The sequence below is a fragment of the Microcaecilia unicolor genome, chromosome 6 (genome assembly GCF_901765095.1).
Source record: "Microcaecilia unicolor chromosome 6, aMicUni1.1, whole genome shotgun sequence".
Taxonomy (NCBI): Eukaryota; Metazoa; Chordata; class Amphibia; order Gymnophiona; family Siphonopidae; genus Microcaecilia; species Microcaecilia unicolor.
The window spans coordinates 268,055,273-268,070,630 of record NC_044036.1 but is presented as its reverse complement, the minus strand read 5'-3'; the positions used below and the strand labels follow the sequence as shown (position 1 = coordinate 268,070,630).

At 40.9% G+C, this 15,358-nt stretch overlaps 1 protein-coding gene across 1 annotated transcript in view; it reads right to left on the bottom strand.

Moving 5' to 3' along the window:
• LOC115473197 (kinesin-like protein KIF14) overlaps positions 1 to 15,358 on the bottom strand; it is a 122,454-nt gene that overhangs the window by 100,893 nt on the left and 6,203 nt on the right. The window contains exons 2-5 of the mRNA XM_030207959.1: positions 10,587 to 11,617; positions 6,651 to 6,905; positions 5,611 to 5,695; positions 4,905 to 5,003 (exon numbers count right to left, since the gene is read on the bottom strand). Coding sequence (XP_030063819.1) covers positions 4,905 to 5,003; positions 5,611 to 5,695; positions 6,651 to 6,905; positions 10,587 to 11,602 — 1,455 coding nt within the window. The 5' untranslated portion in view covers positions 11,603 to 11,617. The remainder of the gene's footprint in view (positions 1 to 4,904; positions 5,004 to 5,610; positions 5,696 to 6,650; positions 6,906 to 10,586; positions 11,618 to 15,358) is intronic.

The following is a 15,358-nucleotide window of genomic DNA, read 5'->3' as shown; positions in this document are numbered from 1 at the left end:
AATGGATTCCACTATGAAAAAAAGGATTTGTAGATCATTACAAAAACCTATGCCTCCTTTTCCCTTTTCTGGTCCTGTGCAAGATTTTATAGCCTGGTGGACATTGATCTAAGATAATTGAATCTTCTTTGTCATGGATCCATGTTTCATTTAGGAATGCTATTACAAGGTCTTCCTCCAGTATTCAGTCTTTTATTGTTTGTTTTGTTTACTGATCTGGTATTGATGTATCCCACTGGTATTGGTAGGTAATAGCTATTGGAGTGACTGCGGTAATTTTTACTATTTGATGCTCCTTTATGCTTCTGGTTTTTTGGGATTCCTTTCTAGCCCTCTGCTGTACTTGGTCCTTTGCCGAGTTTTTTGATTGTTTACATTGTCCTGCTCATCCATTTGGTCTCTGAGTAAGAGTCAACAATTCTTACTCTGTTCCTTGTATCATTATTGATACATACATACACTTTTAAGAGCTGTACTTTAGAGTAGGTTTTTTTTTTTTAATAAAACTTTCTACTTCACTACTTTTGAAGCCAGTACTTCTACTTTTTAGTAAACTACTTTTTAAAAAGGACTGCTCTGTACTCTTGACAGCCTTGCACTAGTTTATGTGACCCTAAAATGTGTTTAATGCCTTTACTGTTATTCTCATTTCTAAGGATTTTCGTTGCTGCAGTTCTCACTGCAAAGATACGTGAGCAATGCATTGTGTGTAATGTAGTTCAAAGGCAATGCAGCCACACTTGCCTGTCTGAATAAAAACTGTTACCATTGGTTGTGCTGCTGCCTAGATCTCTTCTCTTTCTCAGCCAAGCTTGGCTCCTTTGTCTACCTGCCATCATTTCCTGGTCATTCTTACTATCTCTGTCCTGAGAGGTCAGCCAGGTACAACCTTTCCCTCCAATCGAGGGCTGTCCCCTAGGACCACCCTTGCCACCTGGTGGCAGGCTCTGTCCCGATTGGTCTTTACCCCCTCCTCCCTGGGCTTGTGTGAGCCTTCTTGACCTCCCTGTCTCTTTCTCCATGAGGCATTCTCCATCTTTCTTCAGACAGCACTTGTCCTGCTAAAACTCCTGGGAACGAACTTGGTTTTTTACCTTGAATATATCTTCTTAATGAGATATTGCACTCTCCAGTCACCCAGCTCCGAGATACTTCTGTCAAGGTGGTGACTGTTTCCTTGACTCTGCTCACCTCGCCCTCTGGTGGCTGCTATGAACTGTCACATGTTCCAGACTTCAGCCCAGTCCGGTCCGGATCTTCCAGGCTGCCAGACTTGCTTTTCTTGATTGTACCTGAACAACACCCGTAGCTGCCTTGTGATTCCTGCAGCTCAACTTCAGCTGCTGATGGGCTTTATTAGCCACCTGGAAACTTCTGTGTTTGCCTTTGCATCGTCTAAGGTCCCTGGTATGTGGGTGTGCTCTGTGCACTTCTGGCTAGTCCAGTTCTAGTCTGAGTTGCTTGCCTGGTTCTAGTTTGTTTGTGTGTAGTTAGCTTTGGTTTTATTGCTTAGTTTCTGGTCTGCATTTCCTTGTCTTGTGTCTGTGTTCTTTTTTAGTGGCTGCCTGGCAGCTTTTAGTCCTGACTCTGTTGTGTGTTTCCTGTTGGTATCCAGTTCCTGCCCTGTAAGTCCTGCCGGCCACCTGGGGCTCAACTCCTGGGGAATGGCGGTCAAGCGCAGGTGAAGTCTAGCTGTTCCTGCTCTGCCTGTCCCAGCTTGTTTGCCTCTGCTGCAACTCCAGTCCAGGGTTCCAGTCCTGTTCTGCTTTGCCTCTGGTTCGGGGGTGGTCCAAGGGCTCACAAACCCTGTGCTTCTGTGAGAAGCCTGACAACCAGTGGTGTGCTGGTAAATTTTTAACAACAGGCTCTCTCCCCGGTCCACTTCAGTGCCCCCCCCCCCCCCGTCCACCACTGCACCCCCCCAATCCACCTCTGCGCCCCCCTAAAATTGCAGAGCTGGCTATAGCCAGGGGGTAGGCAATACGTTACTGTCTCCAGTAAAAAAAATTAAATGATCCCAGGTTCCAATCTAATTCATGTTTAATATGGGATAAAATGCCATAAGTAAATAAATCTAAACTTTTAACGTTCAGCACCTGATTCTCAAAGTGGACATATTCCAAACACTATAATGAAAATAAAATTATTTTTTTCTACCTTTGTCTGGTGACTGTTTCTCTGATCATGCTGGCCCAGTATCTGATTCTGCTGCTCTCTATCTGTTCCCTTGACTCCGTTCCCAGGGCTTCCTTTCCATTTATTTCTTTTCTTTCCTCCTTTCTTCTTCATTTCTGGTCCTCCGCAGACTTACTGTACAGTGGATCCAGCTTCTGCCTATTTTCTCCATCCATGTGCAGTTTCTCTCCTCACTTCCTTTTCCCTCATCTAATCTCCTTCCTCTATCTTCCCTCCATGTTCAGCATTTCTTCTCTCTCCCTTCCGTCCCCTCCATCCATGCCTAGAACTTCTCTTGCCCTCCCCTCCATCCATGTCCTGAAACTCTCCTCTCTCCCCTGCCCCCCTACCCATCCATGCCCAATTGTCTTCTCTCCATTACCCATCCATGCCCAGCAATTCTCCTCCCTCCCCTGCCCTCCCGCTCCCATCCATGTCCAACGATTTTCTGTTGCCCCATTCTCCCCTCCCACTCCCATCCATGTCCAGCGATTCTCCTCCCTCCCAAACATATCCAGAGATTGTCCTTCGCCCCCACCCTCCCCTCCCATCCATCCTTTTTTACCACCTCCGTTGAAGCGCCGTGTTATTTAAAGCCCTGCTGCCTGTCTCTAGCCTTCCCTGTTTGCTTCTGATGAGTTCGTGCCCTTAGTTCCGCCTTCTGACGTATCGAAGGACAATCGCTGGACATGTTTGGGAGTGGGAGGGGAGGTGAGCATGGCCTGTGATGGCACCCTCCTGCCATGCTTACCTCGTGTAATGGAGCCGGCTCGCCCCTTAGAACCACCGGCTCCAGCACACCACTGCTGACAACTTCTATCTGTTCAACTATTTCTCATCTCTGCAATAAAGCTGCCTCTCTTCAGATTTCTACCTCCAACCACTGATACAGCTCTCAGAATTACGGAGTTTCTGTGCCCTGGGGCCACACTTCTGAACATCATGACTGAGTAAATTATCTGAATTTATTCAATAAAAAGAACCTTAAGAAAATAATAGGGACTTCAGGTGTGCTCTGGTGTGCCAAGGTTATACTTCAAGATATTGAGGCTTTAAAGTTAAACAGTCTTAAGAGGCTTGACAAGGACCCCCATCTCTGAATTTCATATAACCAGTGTTCTAACACCTTAGCATGCAAATTCTATAGTACATAATTGTAAAAGGTGTAGAGTTTAAAGGTCAGGGTTGTGCCCAGAGCACCAGCAATTATGTGTGCATTTGTGCAACATTAACCAGCTGTCTCAAATTTTGGCACACAACTGTGGACTTTTGTCGATATACAATTCACAGTGTGCACCATCCTATAGAGAATACCCCCACCATACAGCAAAAAGGTGGGAAAATGTGGGATACAAATGCAATCTGTAAAGAATTACCCCCACCCCTGGAGCAGTAAAGAAGATGAGATAATGTATTTGCTACCAAAAGGTTGTTACGTCAATTCCCCCAAAAAGGAGGAAAATTCAATTTTTAGATTTAAATTACACAGAGGTAGAAAGCAAGCCGATACATAGGTTCATACTAAACCAGAGACACACCATTTAGGAAAACATCTCAGACACAACAGCCTAAGTCAACACAATGTAAAAAAGGTGTAATGTCCACTTGTTGGAAGGGATAACTTCAACCAAGGCAGGAGTGAAGCTCAGCTTTTCTTCCACATTGTCTACCAACCAAGGGGACGAAGAGGATTTTAGGTTGCTATTAAGTAGGAGAGTGGAATGCATTTCAACCCCAGCCTCCTGTTCCTAGGATTTATGCTATGCCATTTAGTGGTATTTTCTCTTACTCTCCCCCCCCCCCCCCCCAAATCTTCTGTTTTGTCTACCTTTTGACAGTTACCATGATGGAATGTAAACCACCTTGCTGTTCTGATAGACCGTATAATGAAAACAAATACAATTGCATTGGAATGCACATTTACCACTATATAGATATATGCCTGAACTCGCTTACATCCAATTTAAGATGTACATTTAAAATAACTACTGTTTAGACAGTCACTACACAATAAGCCATGATATCAATTAGTTCCACCTGTACATATGGTGCAGATCAAAGAAACAGTCAGGAAGTTAGACTACAACAGCATAGCAGTGTTTGGTGGGGGGAGAAAATATGCATAAATTAAGTAGAAATTTTTTTTTTTAAAACACTAAGTGGTTGCAAGTAGTTTCCACTACCAAGGCAGCAAAAATGAGTTCTGACAAGCAGCAAGGCTACTTTTCCCAAAAAGGTTAAAAGCAGCAATGCAAATTAACAATGATATAATGCATTAATATACACGGGTTTTAAATATAAAAAAAAATAACCAATTGAATGAGGCAGACAGAATAAAAAATATTCAGCTGGTGTAATAACATTTCATGCTTCCTTACGTGTACAGAGATTTGATTTTAATAAAGATGCCAAAGAATTGCCCTCACATCCTATTTACAGGAATTTCTGCACAACTGTACAGTGCAGAATTTGCACAAAACAATTCCCCACCCTGCAGAACATTGCTCATTGCTGGCATTGGGTCTCTTTCCACCCCACCCTCACAGAGGTCATGCAGGAGGAGGTAGGAAGTGAACCGCTGCACATCAAGTCACTTCATACTCCTCTGCCAGCTAATGTGAACTGCTGGTGTCCCAGTCATGAACTTTGTTAGAGCCTACTGTGGCATCAGTTTTGAAAACTTAAGTACTACCATTATACCCACCAATCTACCCCTCCCTTTTACTTACTGCTCTTTTCTTTGAATAAGACTCTCTTGGTGATGTTAAGAGATCATATATTCTCTCATTGTAGATTTCAAAGTAACTCATCTCTATATGATATTTTACCTGTGAAGAAAAGTATATTGTGGGTTGTTGCTGTACTAATTAGCAAATAGCATACTAATGTTAAATTATTAAATTATTATTGGGGCCTAACCAGGGAAAGGTAGGGGGCAGCTAGCCATTTGGCCTAGGCCTTACAGAAGAAGCCTCCAATTGGAGAGTTTTTACTTAATGAATTTGATGCAGCTACTGGATTTTTCCCTTAAAACTAAGTTTCCATATTTCTACACCTAAAAATCTGCCTGAGTTCCAAGGCCAGTTTTGGGTACTCCTAATTTGCACTGGCCAGGGCCTTACGATTTTCAGAATGGGATTATCTTCTGTTTGGAACAGAATGAGAGAGTTTAGACAAGACAAAACAGGCATCTCTTTAAAACTGGTCCATTTCTCTTTCTTAGTGTAGTAAAATATCCCTTTGCTGGCAGCCATACATAAGATTCTGCTATACTTAGCTAGAAAAACAGCAAGAAATCATTTAGCAACCCTGAAATTCAAAAGCAACTGATCTTAAATATCAAAAACTAACTAGTGTAATACAAAAAGCAAATACCAGCAATTACACCATGGCCTCAAAAATACCACTCCCTCAGATCTAGACATTACTACTTACATCCTGCTGGACTACGTTTACTCTTGTAAACAGTTCCTCACAAAACCGTGGAATAATTCCTGGGTCTTCGTTGTATCCCATCATCCTAATAATTAAAAAAAAAAAACACAAATTCCATAGCTCAGACTGCTGAAATGCTATCTGAAGTGCCAACTGCAGCAGTTGTAGTGTTAATAGCTACAGTATTACTTAAGTGATTAAAGTTTTTTTCCCCAACTTATGAGCTTCTAGCTCAGTCAAAGCCTGCTCCAATTAAAACTGCTGTATGTTCCAACAAATCAGCAGTTACTACGTAGAATTTTTGCCTCTTCCCCCTCCTGTATAACCCAGCTGTTATAGCAAAATCATAGTAGTTCCTTTTGAAACCTCTTTTACATGCCTGCGACACCTTCCCCCCCCCCCTTCTTGGAACAGTCAACGGTACTCCCCCTGCTAGCTGAAAACACAGAAGCCAGTTCTGGGGGGGGAAACAACAAAAAAATAGAAGACCTGCATTCTACACTGCTACCAAAGGCACCAACATTGGCATCCCAATTTTGCGAACCCAATACAAATTACTCCTCCCTAGATACAATGAGGAGCTTGCTCAATATTGGTGTGGGGGGGGGGGGGTGTGTGCTCAGCAGTCGGAGCTTGCTGCTATGATTGCAAGGAAGAAAAATGGTCAGGCTACCCAGTGGCAAAGATGGGTATAATTACGTGAATACACACCTTGAGGAGCACTCCAGTCAGTCAATAGACTTATGCCTCTGTAAAGGCTTAACAGTTGTAAAAGCCACATTAAAATACACTACAAAAAACTGATATTGGCACAGAAGTACCCACTAACACTATGCTTATAAATAAAAGAACAGCCTCAATGTGTGATTCTTATCTATGGAAGTAACTTGTATAGCTTGGGTTATTTAAAAATGAAAAAGGTACTTCATGCTTCATTCAGTAGAATAATTTTCCCTTCAAAATCATTATCTATATTTCGTTCTTATGAAGAGTTTTATACTCTATTCTGAATATGGAAACACATTAATGCAAGTCCTTACGTGTACGATTTTCCAGATCCAGTCTGACCATACGCAAAGAGACAAACGTTGTATCCGTCAAAGACTTTATCCAAAAGAGGCTGTGCCAACTGACTATAAACATCTTCCTGGCTGGCATAAGTTGCATCTCCAGGATTTAGAGACAGAAAAGTGAAGTCATAGAAGAAAGCAAACACTTGATGTGTAAATGGATGACGAATCTGTATTTCTTGACCAGTACAAGAAGCCACACATTTTGCTCTACCTTGGTTTTCCCTGTGAAAGTCAGTTTGGGATGGAAGATAATAATAATGATGATGATGATGACAACCAAGTTAATCAGTTCTTTATCCACAATTAGTTTGCATTAACATAATTTTCTTACAAATCACTTTAACCTACATATTAAGCAGATATTGATATAAAAAGGAACAGATTGAACACTTTAGTAACTTTGCTGTATAAGATCAGTACAACTAATGACTTAAGTGTAGTAGGCAACACCTAAAACACTGCAACCAACATTAAAGAACCATTAAGCATAGACCCAAAAACAAAGATCTCAGCTGGACAGTATCATAGAATCAGTATGGACAAGCAACCCTAGTTCATACATTCAGTATTGGTAATATGGTATTTAGAACACCAGAACATAAGCGTTGCCATACTGGGACAGACCAAAGAGCCATCAAGCCAGTATCCTATTTTCAACAGTGGCCAATCCAGGTCACAAGTACCTGGCAAGATCCCAAAAGAGTAAAACAGATTTTACACTGCTTATCCTAGAAATAAGCAGTGGATTTTCCCCAAGTCCATCTTAATAATGGCTTATGGACTTTTTTCAGAATTATCTAAAATCTTTAAACCCTGCTAAGCTAACTACTTTTACCACATTCTCTAACAATGAATTCAAGTTTAAATTATATGTTGAGAGAAGAAATATTTTCTCCAATTTTAAATTTACTAAACAGTAGCTTCATTGCATGCCCCCTAGTCCTAGTATTTTTGGAAGGAGTAAACAAGTGATATTTTATAGATATCTATCTATCTCCCTTCAGCTATCTTTTCTCCAAGCTAAAGAGCCCTAATCATTTTAGCCTTTCCTCATAGGGAAGTCATCTCATCCCCTTTATCATTTTCATCACACTTCTCTGTACCTTTTCAAAAATTCCACTAATTACACAAATTGCACAAAGTATTCGAGAGTCAGTCACACCATGAAGCGATACAAAGCCATAACAGTGGTTCCCAAACCTGCTCCTGGAGGCACCCCAGCCAGTCACGTTTTCAGGATATCCACAATGAATATTCACAAGATAGTTTTGCATGCACTGCCTTCAAAGTTGTTAAATCACCAAGAGGATTGTGAAAATTACAAGAGGACCTTATGAGACAGAGACTGCGCATCTAAACTGCAGATGACATTTAATGTGAACAAGTGCAAAGTAATGCATGTGGGAAAGAATTATAGTTATTTAATGCAAGGTTCCACATTAAGAGTCATGAACCAGGAAAGTGATCTAGGCATCATCATTGATGATATGTTGAAACCCTCTGCTCAAAGTGCAGCGGCGGCGGCTAAAAGCAAATGGAATGGAAAACAAAAATGAGGATGTTATATTGCCTTTGTATCGCTCCATTGTGCGACCACACCTCAATTATTGTGTTCAATTTTGGTCACCACATCTCAAAAAAATATATAGAATTAGAAAAAGATACAGAGAAGGGCGACGAAAATGATAAAGGGGATAGGACGACTTCCCTATGAAGAAAAGTTAAAGTGGCTAGGGCTCTTCAACTTGGAGAATAGATGGCCGAGGGCATATATGATAGAGGTCTATAAAATAAGAGTGGAGTGAATGGGAAGACGTGAATCGCTTGTTTACACTTTCCAAAAATACTAGGATTAGGGGACACGCAATGAAGCTACAAAGTAGTAAATTTAAAATGAATCGGAGAAAATATTTCTTCATTCAATGTGTAAAAACTCTGGAATTCATTGCCAGAGAATGTAGTAAAACCAGTTAGCATAGCAGGTTAAAAAAAAAAAGGTTTGGATGGCTTCCTAAAGGAAAAGTCCATAAACCATTATTAAAATGGACTTTGGGAAAATCCACTGCTTATTTCTAGAACAAGTACCTAGATTGGCCACTGTCAGAAACAGGATGCTGGTCTTGGACCTTTGGTCTGTCCCAGTATAGCAATACTTATATACAAAGAATTCATTTAATCTCCGCTATGGCCTTGTCCTCAAGTGCCCCCTTTTACTTACCATCTAGTGGTCCAACCAATTCTTTTACTAGCTACTTGCTTCTAAATATACCTTTAAAAAGTTTTTAACTATCTGCTTTTACCTTCAATGCAATCTTTTGAAACTCTCTCTGCCTTCTTTATCAGTGTTTTGCCTTTGACATTCTTTATGCTGTTTTCTATTTTCAGTCAAATCCTTCTTCCATTTTCTGAAAGATTTTCTTTTAGCTGTAATAACTTTTCACATCACTTTTTAACCATGCCGTCTATTTGGCCTTTCCTTCCGTCTTTGTAGTCTGGGCTTCCAGGATGTATTTTTGAATAGCATCCATGTCTGATGTGTTTTAAAAAAACAAAAACCCTACCTGCACAGGCCTTGCTCCTCATTTTATCATAGCATTTAACTTTCAAGGAGACTGATAAAATGAGGATATAAATCCATCATATTATGATCACTTTTGTCAAGTGGCCCCAGCACCATTACTTCCGGCACCAAACCATGCACGCCACTAAGGATTAGGCTTAAGACTTGTTCCCCTTCTTGTTGGTTTGAGAACCAGCTGCTCTATAAAGCAGCCCTTCATTTCATCAAGGAAAGTTTTACTTACCTAGCATGCCCCGATTACTCAGTCTATAATTGAGGTAACTGAATTGCCATTATTTTGTTCCCCAGTTTGTTAGCCTCCCTAATGTCTGATAACATTTCTGCATCTGTCTGTTCTTCCTGGGCAAGCAAATGGTAGTAACATCACTAATCTTTTCCCTTTACTACTATTACCATCATGCACAGTGAGATTCAAGGCCAAGTGTATTGTTAAAGGCAGAAGCAAGAGGAAATTTAGAGCCCCCCACCCTCGCCACCAAAGTCATGCTATCATGGTCTAAGAGAAGCCATTGGACATGCTGGGGGAACTGTCCCTTCACAGTACAACAGGATTCCAACATGGGGGCTTGGGAAGGAAACAGCATTCTAGGAGTGTTAGGTGGGTCAAAGCCTAATAAAAAGGCAAAACAAGAGATCTTATATTAACAAAATCAATAGGCGTACACGTCTTAATTCTCAGGGTAAGATAATACCCTGAAAAGGAAAAGGAAATTTTCATAAATATTGCTTAAAACACAGATACCCTGCTTGTAAAGTTCACAGAAAGCAAGAAGTGTCTTAACTGGGGATACCAAGTAGTTTTAAATCACTTCTTTAGATTTTAAGCCCTATTTTAAATTGGATACATATATTTATAGGTAACCATAGATGAACAACTAAAATTTACCTGCCCTATAAAATCAGTCTGGCCACAGTACTTTGAAAAATCTTCAATTTTTTTTTGGCATTTAAAACTAACATTGCAATATAATAAAATTACAGTATCTAGCTGTGGGGTAAAATGAGCATTAGAATTTTAGCACTGCACACTAAGGGCCCTGTTTACTAAGCCACGTGATAGGCTTGTTAGCATCTTTAACGCATGCTAACCATGTACATGCCTACAAAATCCCTATAGGCACCTACAAGGTTAGCGTGCCTTAGTAAACAGGATCCTAAGAGATGATCGTATAGCTTGGAGTTGTTTTAATCAGGAAAAAAAAAGTTAAAAGCTAATTTGTTTCTCAAAGGATAGTTTGGAATCTAAAGTAACTTTTGAGCTATTCTCAATTTTTAAGGACCACTGTTAACATGTATCAGGACTACATAACCCCAAACCATACCTTTTATTAAACGGCCTTACTCGGACTGCCACAATAACTGCACTGTCCTCCCCCCAGCTGTTTTCCATAACTGAGGAATCATGGAATCTTTCGGGAACTGCAAGATGACTCCTGTTATCTTCTACATCCAATTCTAGAGAGCAGTCGAGAGGAAATTCGTTATCGGCGATAACAGGACTTTGGCTTAGAAGGCGAGCGCGCCACATTTGGAGTGTTTCTTCTGTCATTCCCCCAGTCAAAAGACCCAGATCCTTTTCAAATGACCCAGCATTAGGTAATTTGTCCTCTACATCTGCAACCTCTGTTGGCGTTCCATTCCTTGTACAAACAGTATTAGTAGCTACTCTAGTTTTGCTACCCAGATGCATAATTTCATTTATCTTGTCAGTTTTAGGAGAGGTTCCAGTCCATGTCCTAACTGCAAGAGGTAGTCTGCTTTTTGGCACCTTTTGTCCAGCTTCTTCTGATATCAGGCAAGTTGGGCTGTATATTACCTTTTGATTTTTACTAGATTGTTCCAAGTCCTGTTTAATCACAGAGATAGCATCCACTGGTTGTCTGTGTTTCTTTGTTGTATGGCTACTTTCTTGAACCTCATTCTCTGCTTTAGGACACAGATCAGTTTCATCTGTTTTCTTCTTTTGCAGGGTCAAAAATACACTTGAGGTAGCTACTTTACTTGTAGCCTTCAGCTGTGGTTGCTCACTTTTGAGTGAGTAACTCCCTGGCATAGTTTGAGGGTTTTCGTTGGGAACATCAAAAGAATTCAAGGACATCTCAGAAGTGCCATCTGCTATTAAGGTACTATACAGTAGACGCTCAGTTGTTAAAGCACTGAATGAAATGTTCTGGCTTGTTTCTGGTGTGAAGGGTGATATATTCTCCCCATTAAAAGCAAAGTTATGACCACGGCAACTGGCATCTCTCTCTTGAGAGACAAAGCGACTGCATTCCTGAGATCTAATAGGCACTGCAGTGAGTGGTGTTAGGATTTTTTTTTTTGGTTTATCAGACATTCTTCAGGCAGATTTCTGAAAGAAAGAAAAAAAAGACAAGACAGAGCATGGCTACCATCAACTGCATTTATGACAAGTCTTGTCCTTATGGTCAAAGAAATGTGCATTTTTGACAAGATAATGTTAAATGGTAGAATTTGTAATAAAGTAATACACATTTGCTGATGTGATGTATTAAAAATTCATCTTTATTAAAGCCATGTCTAAATTTCTGCAGGCAGGTTTCTGTCATTATAAAAATGGATGCCATAGTTATAAATGAACCTTCCTTGCAGTCAGAACACCATCATCATACGGATATATGATAGAGGTCTATAAAATGAGTGGAGTGGAACAGGTAGACGCGAAGTGTCTATTTACTTTTTCCCAAAATATTAGGACTAGGGGGCATGCAATGAAGCTACAAAATAGTAAATTTAAAATGAATTGGAAACTTTTTCTTCACTCAATGTGAAATTAAACTCTGGAATTTGTTGCCAGATGTGGTAAAGGCAGTTAGCTTAGCGGGGGTTAAAAAAAGGTTTGGATGGCTTCCTAAAAGGAAGTCCATAGATCATTATTAAAATGGACTTTTTTTTGGGGGGGGGGGGAGCCTGCAAAGAGGTGGGAAAATGTGGGATACAAATGCAATAAAATACCCCACTGCTTATTTCTGGGATAAGCAGCATAAAATGTTTTGTACTTTTTTGGCATCTTGCCAGGTATTTGAGACCTGGATTGACCACTTGGAAACAGGATGCTAGGCTTGATGGACCTTAAGTATTGCCATACTGGGACAGACCAATGTACTTATGTTTGACATGAACAGATTTGCTTTAGAAAGCTTTTAAAGATATCTGCTCAAATTTTAAAAAGTTAGCCAAAAAAAAAAAAAAAAAAAGAGGGGAGGTGGAAAGGCTTCCTGTAAATAAATTTGGTACAGACGAAGGTAGCTGTTTTCTAGTTCTTCTTAGTTTCAAGCTGTGTGCATATCTATTCCCTAATGTATGAATTATACCTCTAACCAATCTGTATTATGGCTATTCTTGTTCCTCTTGTCATTTAATAGATTTCTTAGGGAACCAGCAGTTTATTTACAACTGGGTCTGCAGCCTACAATACTCAATATCAAATCAGTAAGTACTTCCATTTCCTAGGGAAACACTACAGCTATTCATACCCAATAGAGTTTCCTTCCACCAATTATAGGCCACCAGTGTCCTTGCTACAGACAAGCCCAGGGTTATTCCTTTATAAAGATCTTTTCCTGGCCAAAAGGCATCCAGGCACCATGATATCAAGTGGATTCCTTCCAATAATAGGACTATTCCCACATCCTAGGAGGTTATATAGTTGCATCCATGCTTTCAGCTGCCACAGATTCAGTTCAGAAGATAAATCAATAGAAATTGAATAAAATAAAACAGGATGATACCTTTTTATGGAATAACTTAATACATTTTTTGATTAGCTTTCGAAGGTAACCCTTCATCAGGAGCTACCTTGAAAGCTAATCAAAAAATGTATTTAGTCCAATAAAAAAAGGTATTATTTTAATTCTTTTCTGTTATTTTAATTCTATGTCTATTGATTACCTTTTAAAGTGGACTAACATGGCTACCACATTTCTCTAGTTCAAAAGATGAAAGAGGGCTATAAAGGATCAACAACTACACACACAACCCCCCTCCCCCCCACACACACCTCATTTACTTCTACAAATGTAGTCAAGGATGTCATTGTATATAAGGAGGACATGTGATACAGTGGCGTAGCCAGACCTGAGATTTTGGGTGGGCCCAGAGCTAATATGAGTGGGCACGCACTGTCTATATAAGTATGAGTAGAGTCTCTTGGGATCCTACAGAATAATGCCTTAGAAATCCATCATCAAGTGAATTCTAAGTAGTCTGCCCAACAGCTGCCCTGCATCAATATAACCACATACATACTTAATGGAAACTGATATTTTTAATATAATTACATTATCCCACAATCTTTCCACTGCAAAATGCTGTACACAAACTTGTGCAAAAACACACTCATATCCTTACTAAACCATAACAGCACTATTTCCAAGGACATGATGAGCTACAACCTTATGCTTGAAAAGGCAGAACTGTAATTACACTAGGCTCTAAAACACCAATACACTACCTCGTGAAAAAAAAGCAAAACAAAAAGGGCTGCAAATACTACACACTAGCAGAATACTGCACCTTGATCACACATGAAAAACACATGACAACAGACACGACACAAGGAACTAGAAATCAAAAAAAATATGAAGGCCAAATACTGAACTGGGGCATGGCATGAGAGTGGGACAAGGGAGGAGCATGGGCAGGTGTCAGGTTTTTCTTTGGCAACTCTACCCAAGGAGAGGGCACACCAACTGCATTAACCTTATTAGGGAAAGAGCACCCTCTCATTCAGCCATACATGCATCAAAGTGTCTCTTGGAAGAGTAACATTACAAAGCATTTGCAGTGCGGTACCTTTGCTGCTCTGTCTACTGTCCTTATATAACGTGAAGAGCCGAGGGGTACTGCTTGCTTTCAACATCACAGACAGGAATTTTTCCAACCTTGTCTTCAGCTCTGGGGTCCACGAATCCTGAAAGAGCTCTTTAAAAGAGGGATGCACTGTCAACCCCCTTCGTGCACGTGCAGCACAGCACTGCAGCTATGCTGCCCTCAGATGCCATGAGGCCGAGCAAGCCGACGACGGACGGAGCGAGAGTGAGGCTGATGATGATCACGCCCGCCGCTGCGCACATGCATGTCCGCGTAGGATGGATGGGAAGAAGAGAACACGATGTGCCAGAGAGATCATCGGCTCAGGGCAAGGAGGGCCAGCTCAGCTGAGCAGGTGCCCACGACGTGGGGTAGCGCTTACGCTAGGCTGCTCATCTCTAGCCTCCGCTGCTGCAGTCTGTCAGAGTGAGTATGTGCGCTTGCTTGGGTGGCGTGGTGGGGCGGGCCTGAGCCGAAATCTGGCTGGAAGGATTCAGGAATCAGCTGAGCCAGAGCGCGAGCGGGTGGGTGCCATCTCTGTCAGTCTGTCTGCCGTATGCTAGGAGGCTGCTGCTGCATTGTGTGTGCGCTTGAGTGGGTGGGCCTGGGCCCACCCAGGCCCACCCGTAGCTATGCCCCTGATGATATAGGCTATCATGTATTTAAAGTAGAGCTGGAATTTAGATTTGGTGCTCAAAAGGCAAAAGTAGACAAACCCTGAGAGGAGTCAGAATATCCCAGATTAGGGAACCAGAAAGGCCAGAGTGCCATAGTTGTATCCCTTTGAGGCAGGATAGGCACATTGCTATTTTATCTTACTTTCAAAAAAAAAAAAAAAAACCCACACACACACTTATCCTAAGATGGCCAATTTTGATATATATAAAAAAAACACTTCCTATTGATCTGGTTTCCTGAACTAGGAGAGACTCACTGGCTTTTATTTACATTTTTATTTTGATTACATAATTGACTAAGGGGCCCTTTTACTAAGCTGCGTGTCTATGCACAACCAACACATGCCAAAATGGAGTTACCACCCGGCTACCGCATGGCTCTTGTGGCAATTTCACTTTTGGCATGCGTCTGATATACGTTTGAAAAATAATTTTTTTATTTTCAGACGCACGCCAAGTGGCATTTGACACATGTAGGTCATTACTACCCGGTCACTGCATGAGACTTTTATCGCTAGGTCAATGGATGGGCAATTTTCATTTTGCCGCACGTCCATTTTTGGCAAAAAAAAAATTTAAGGCAT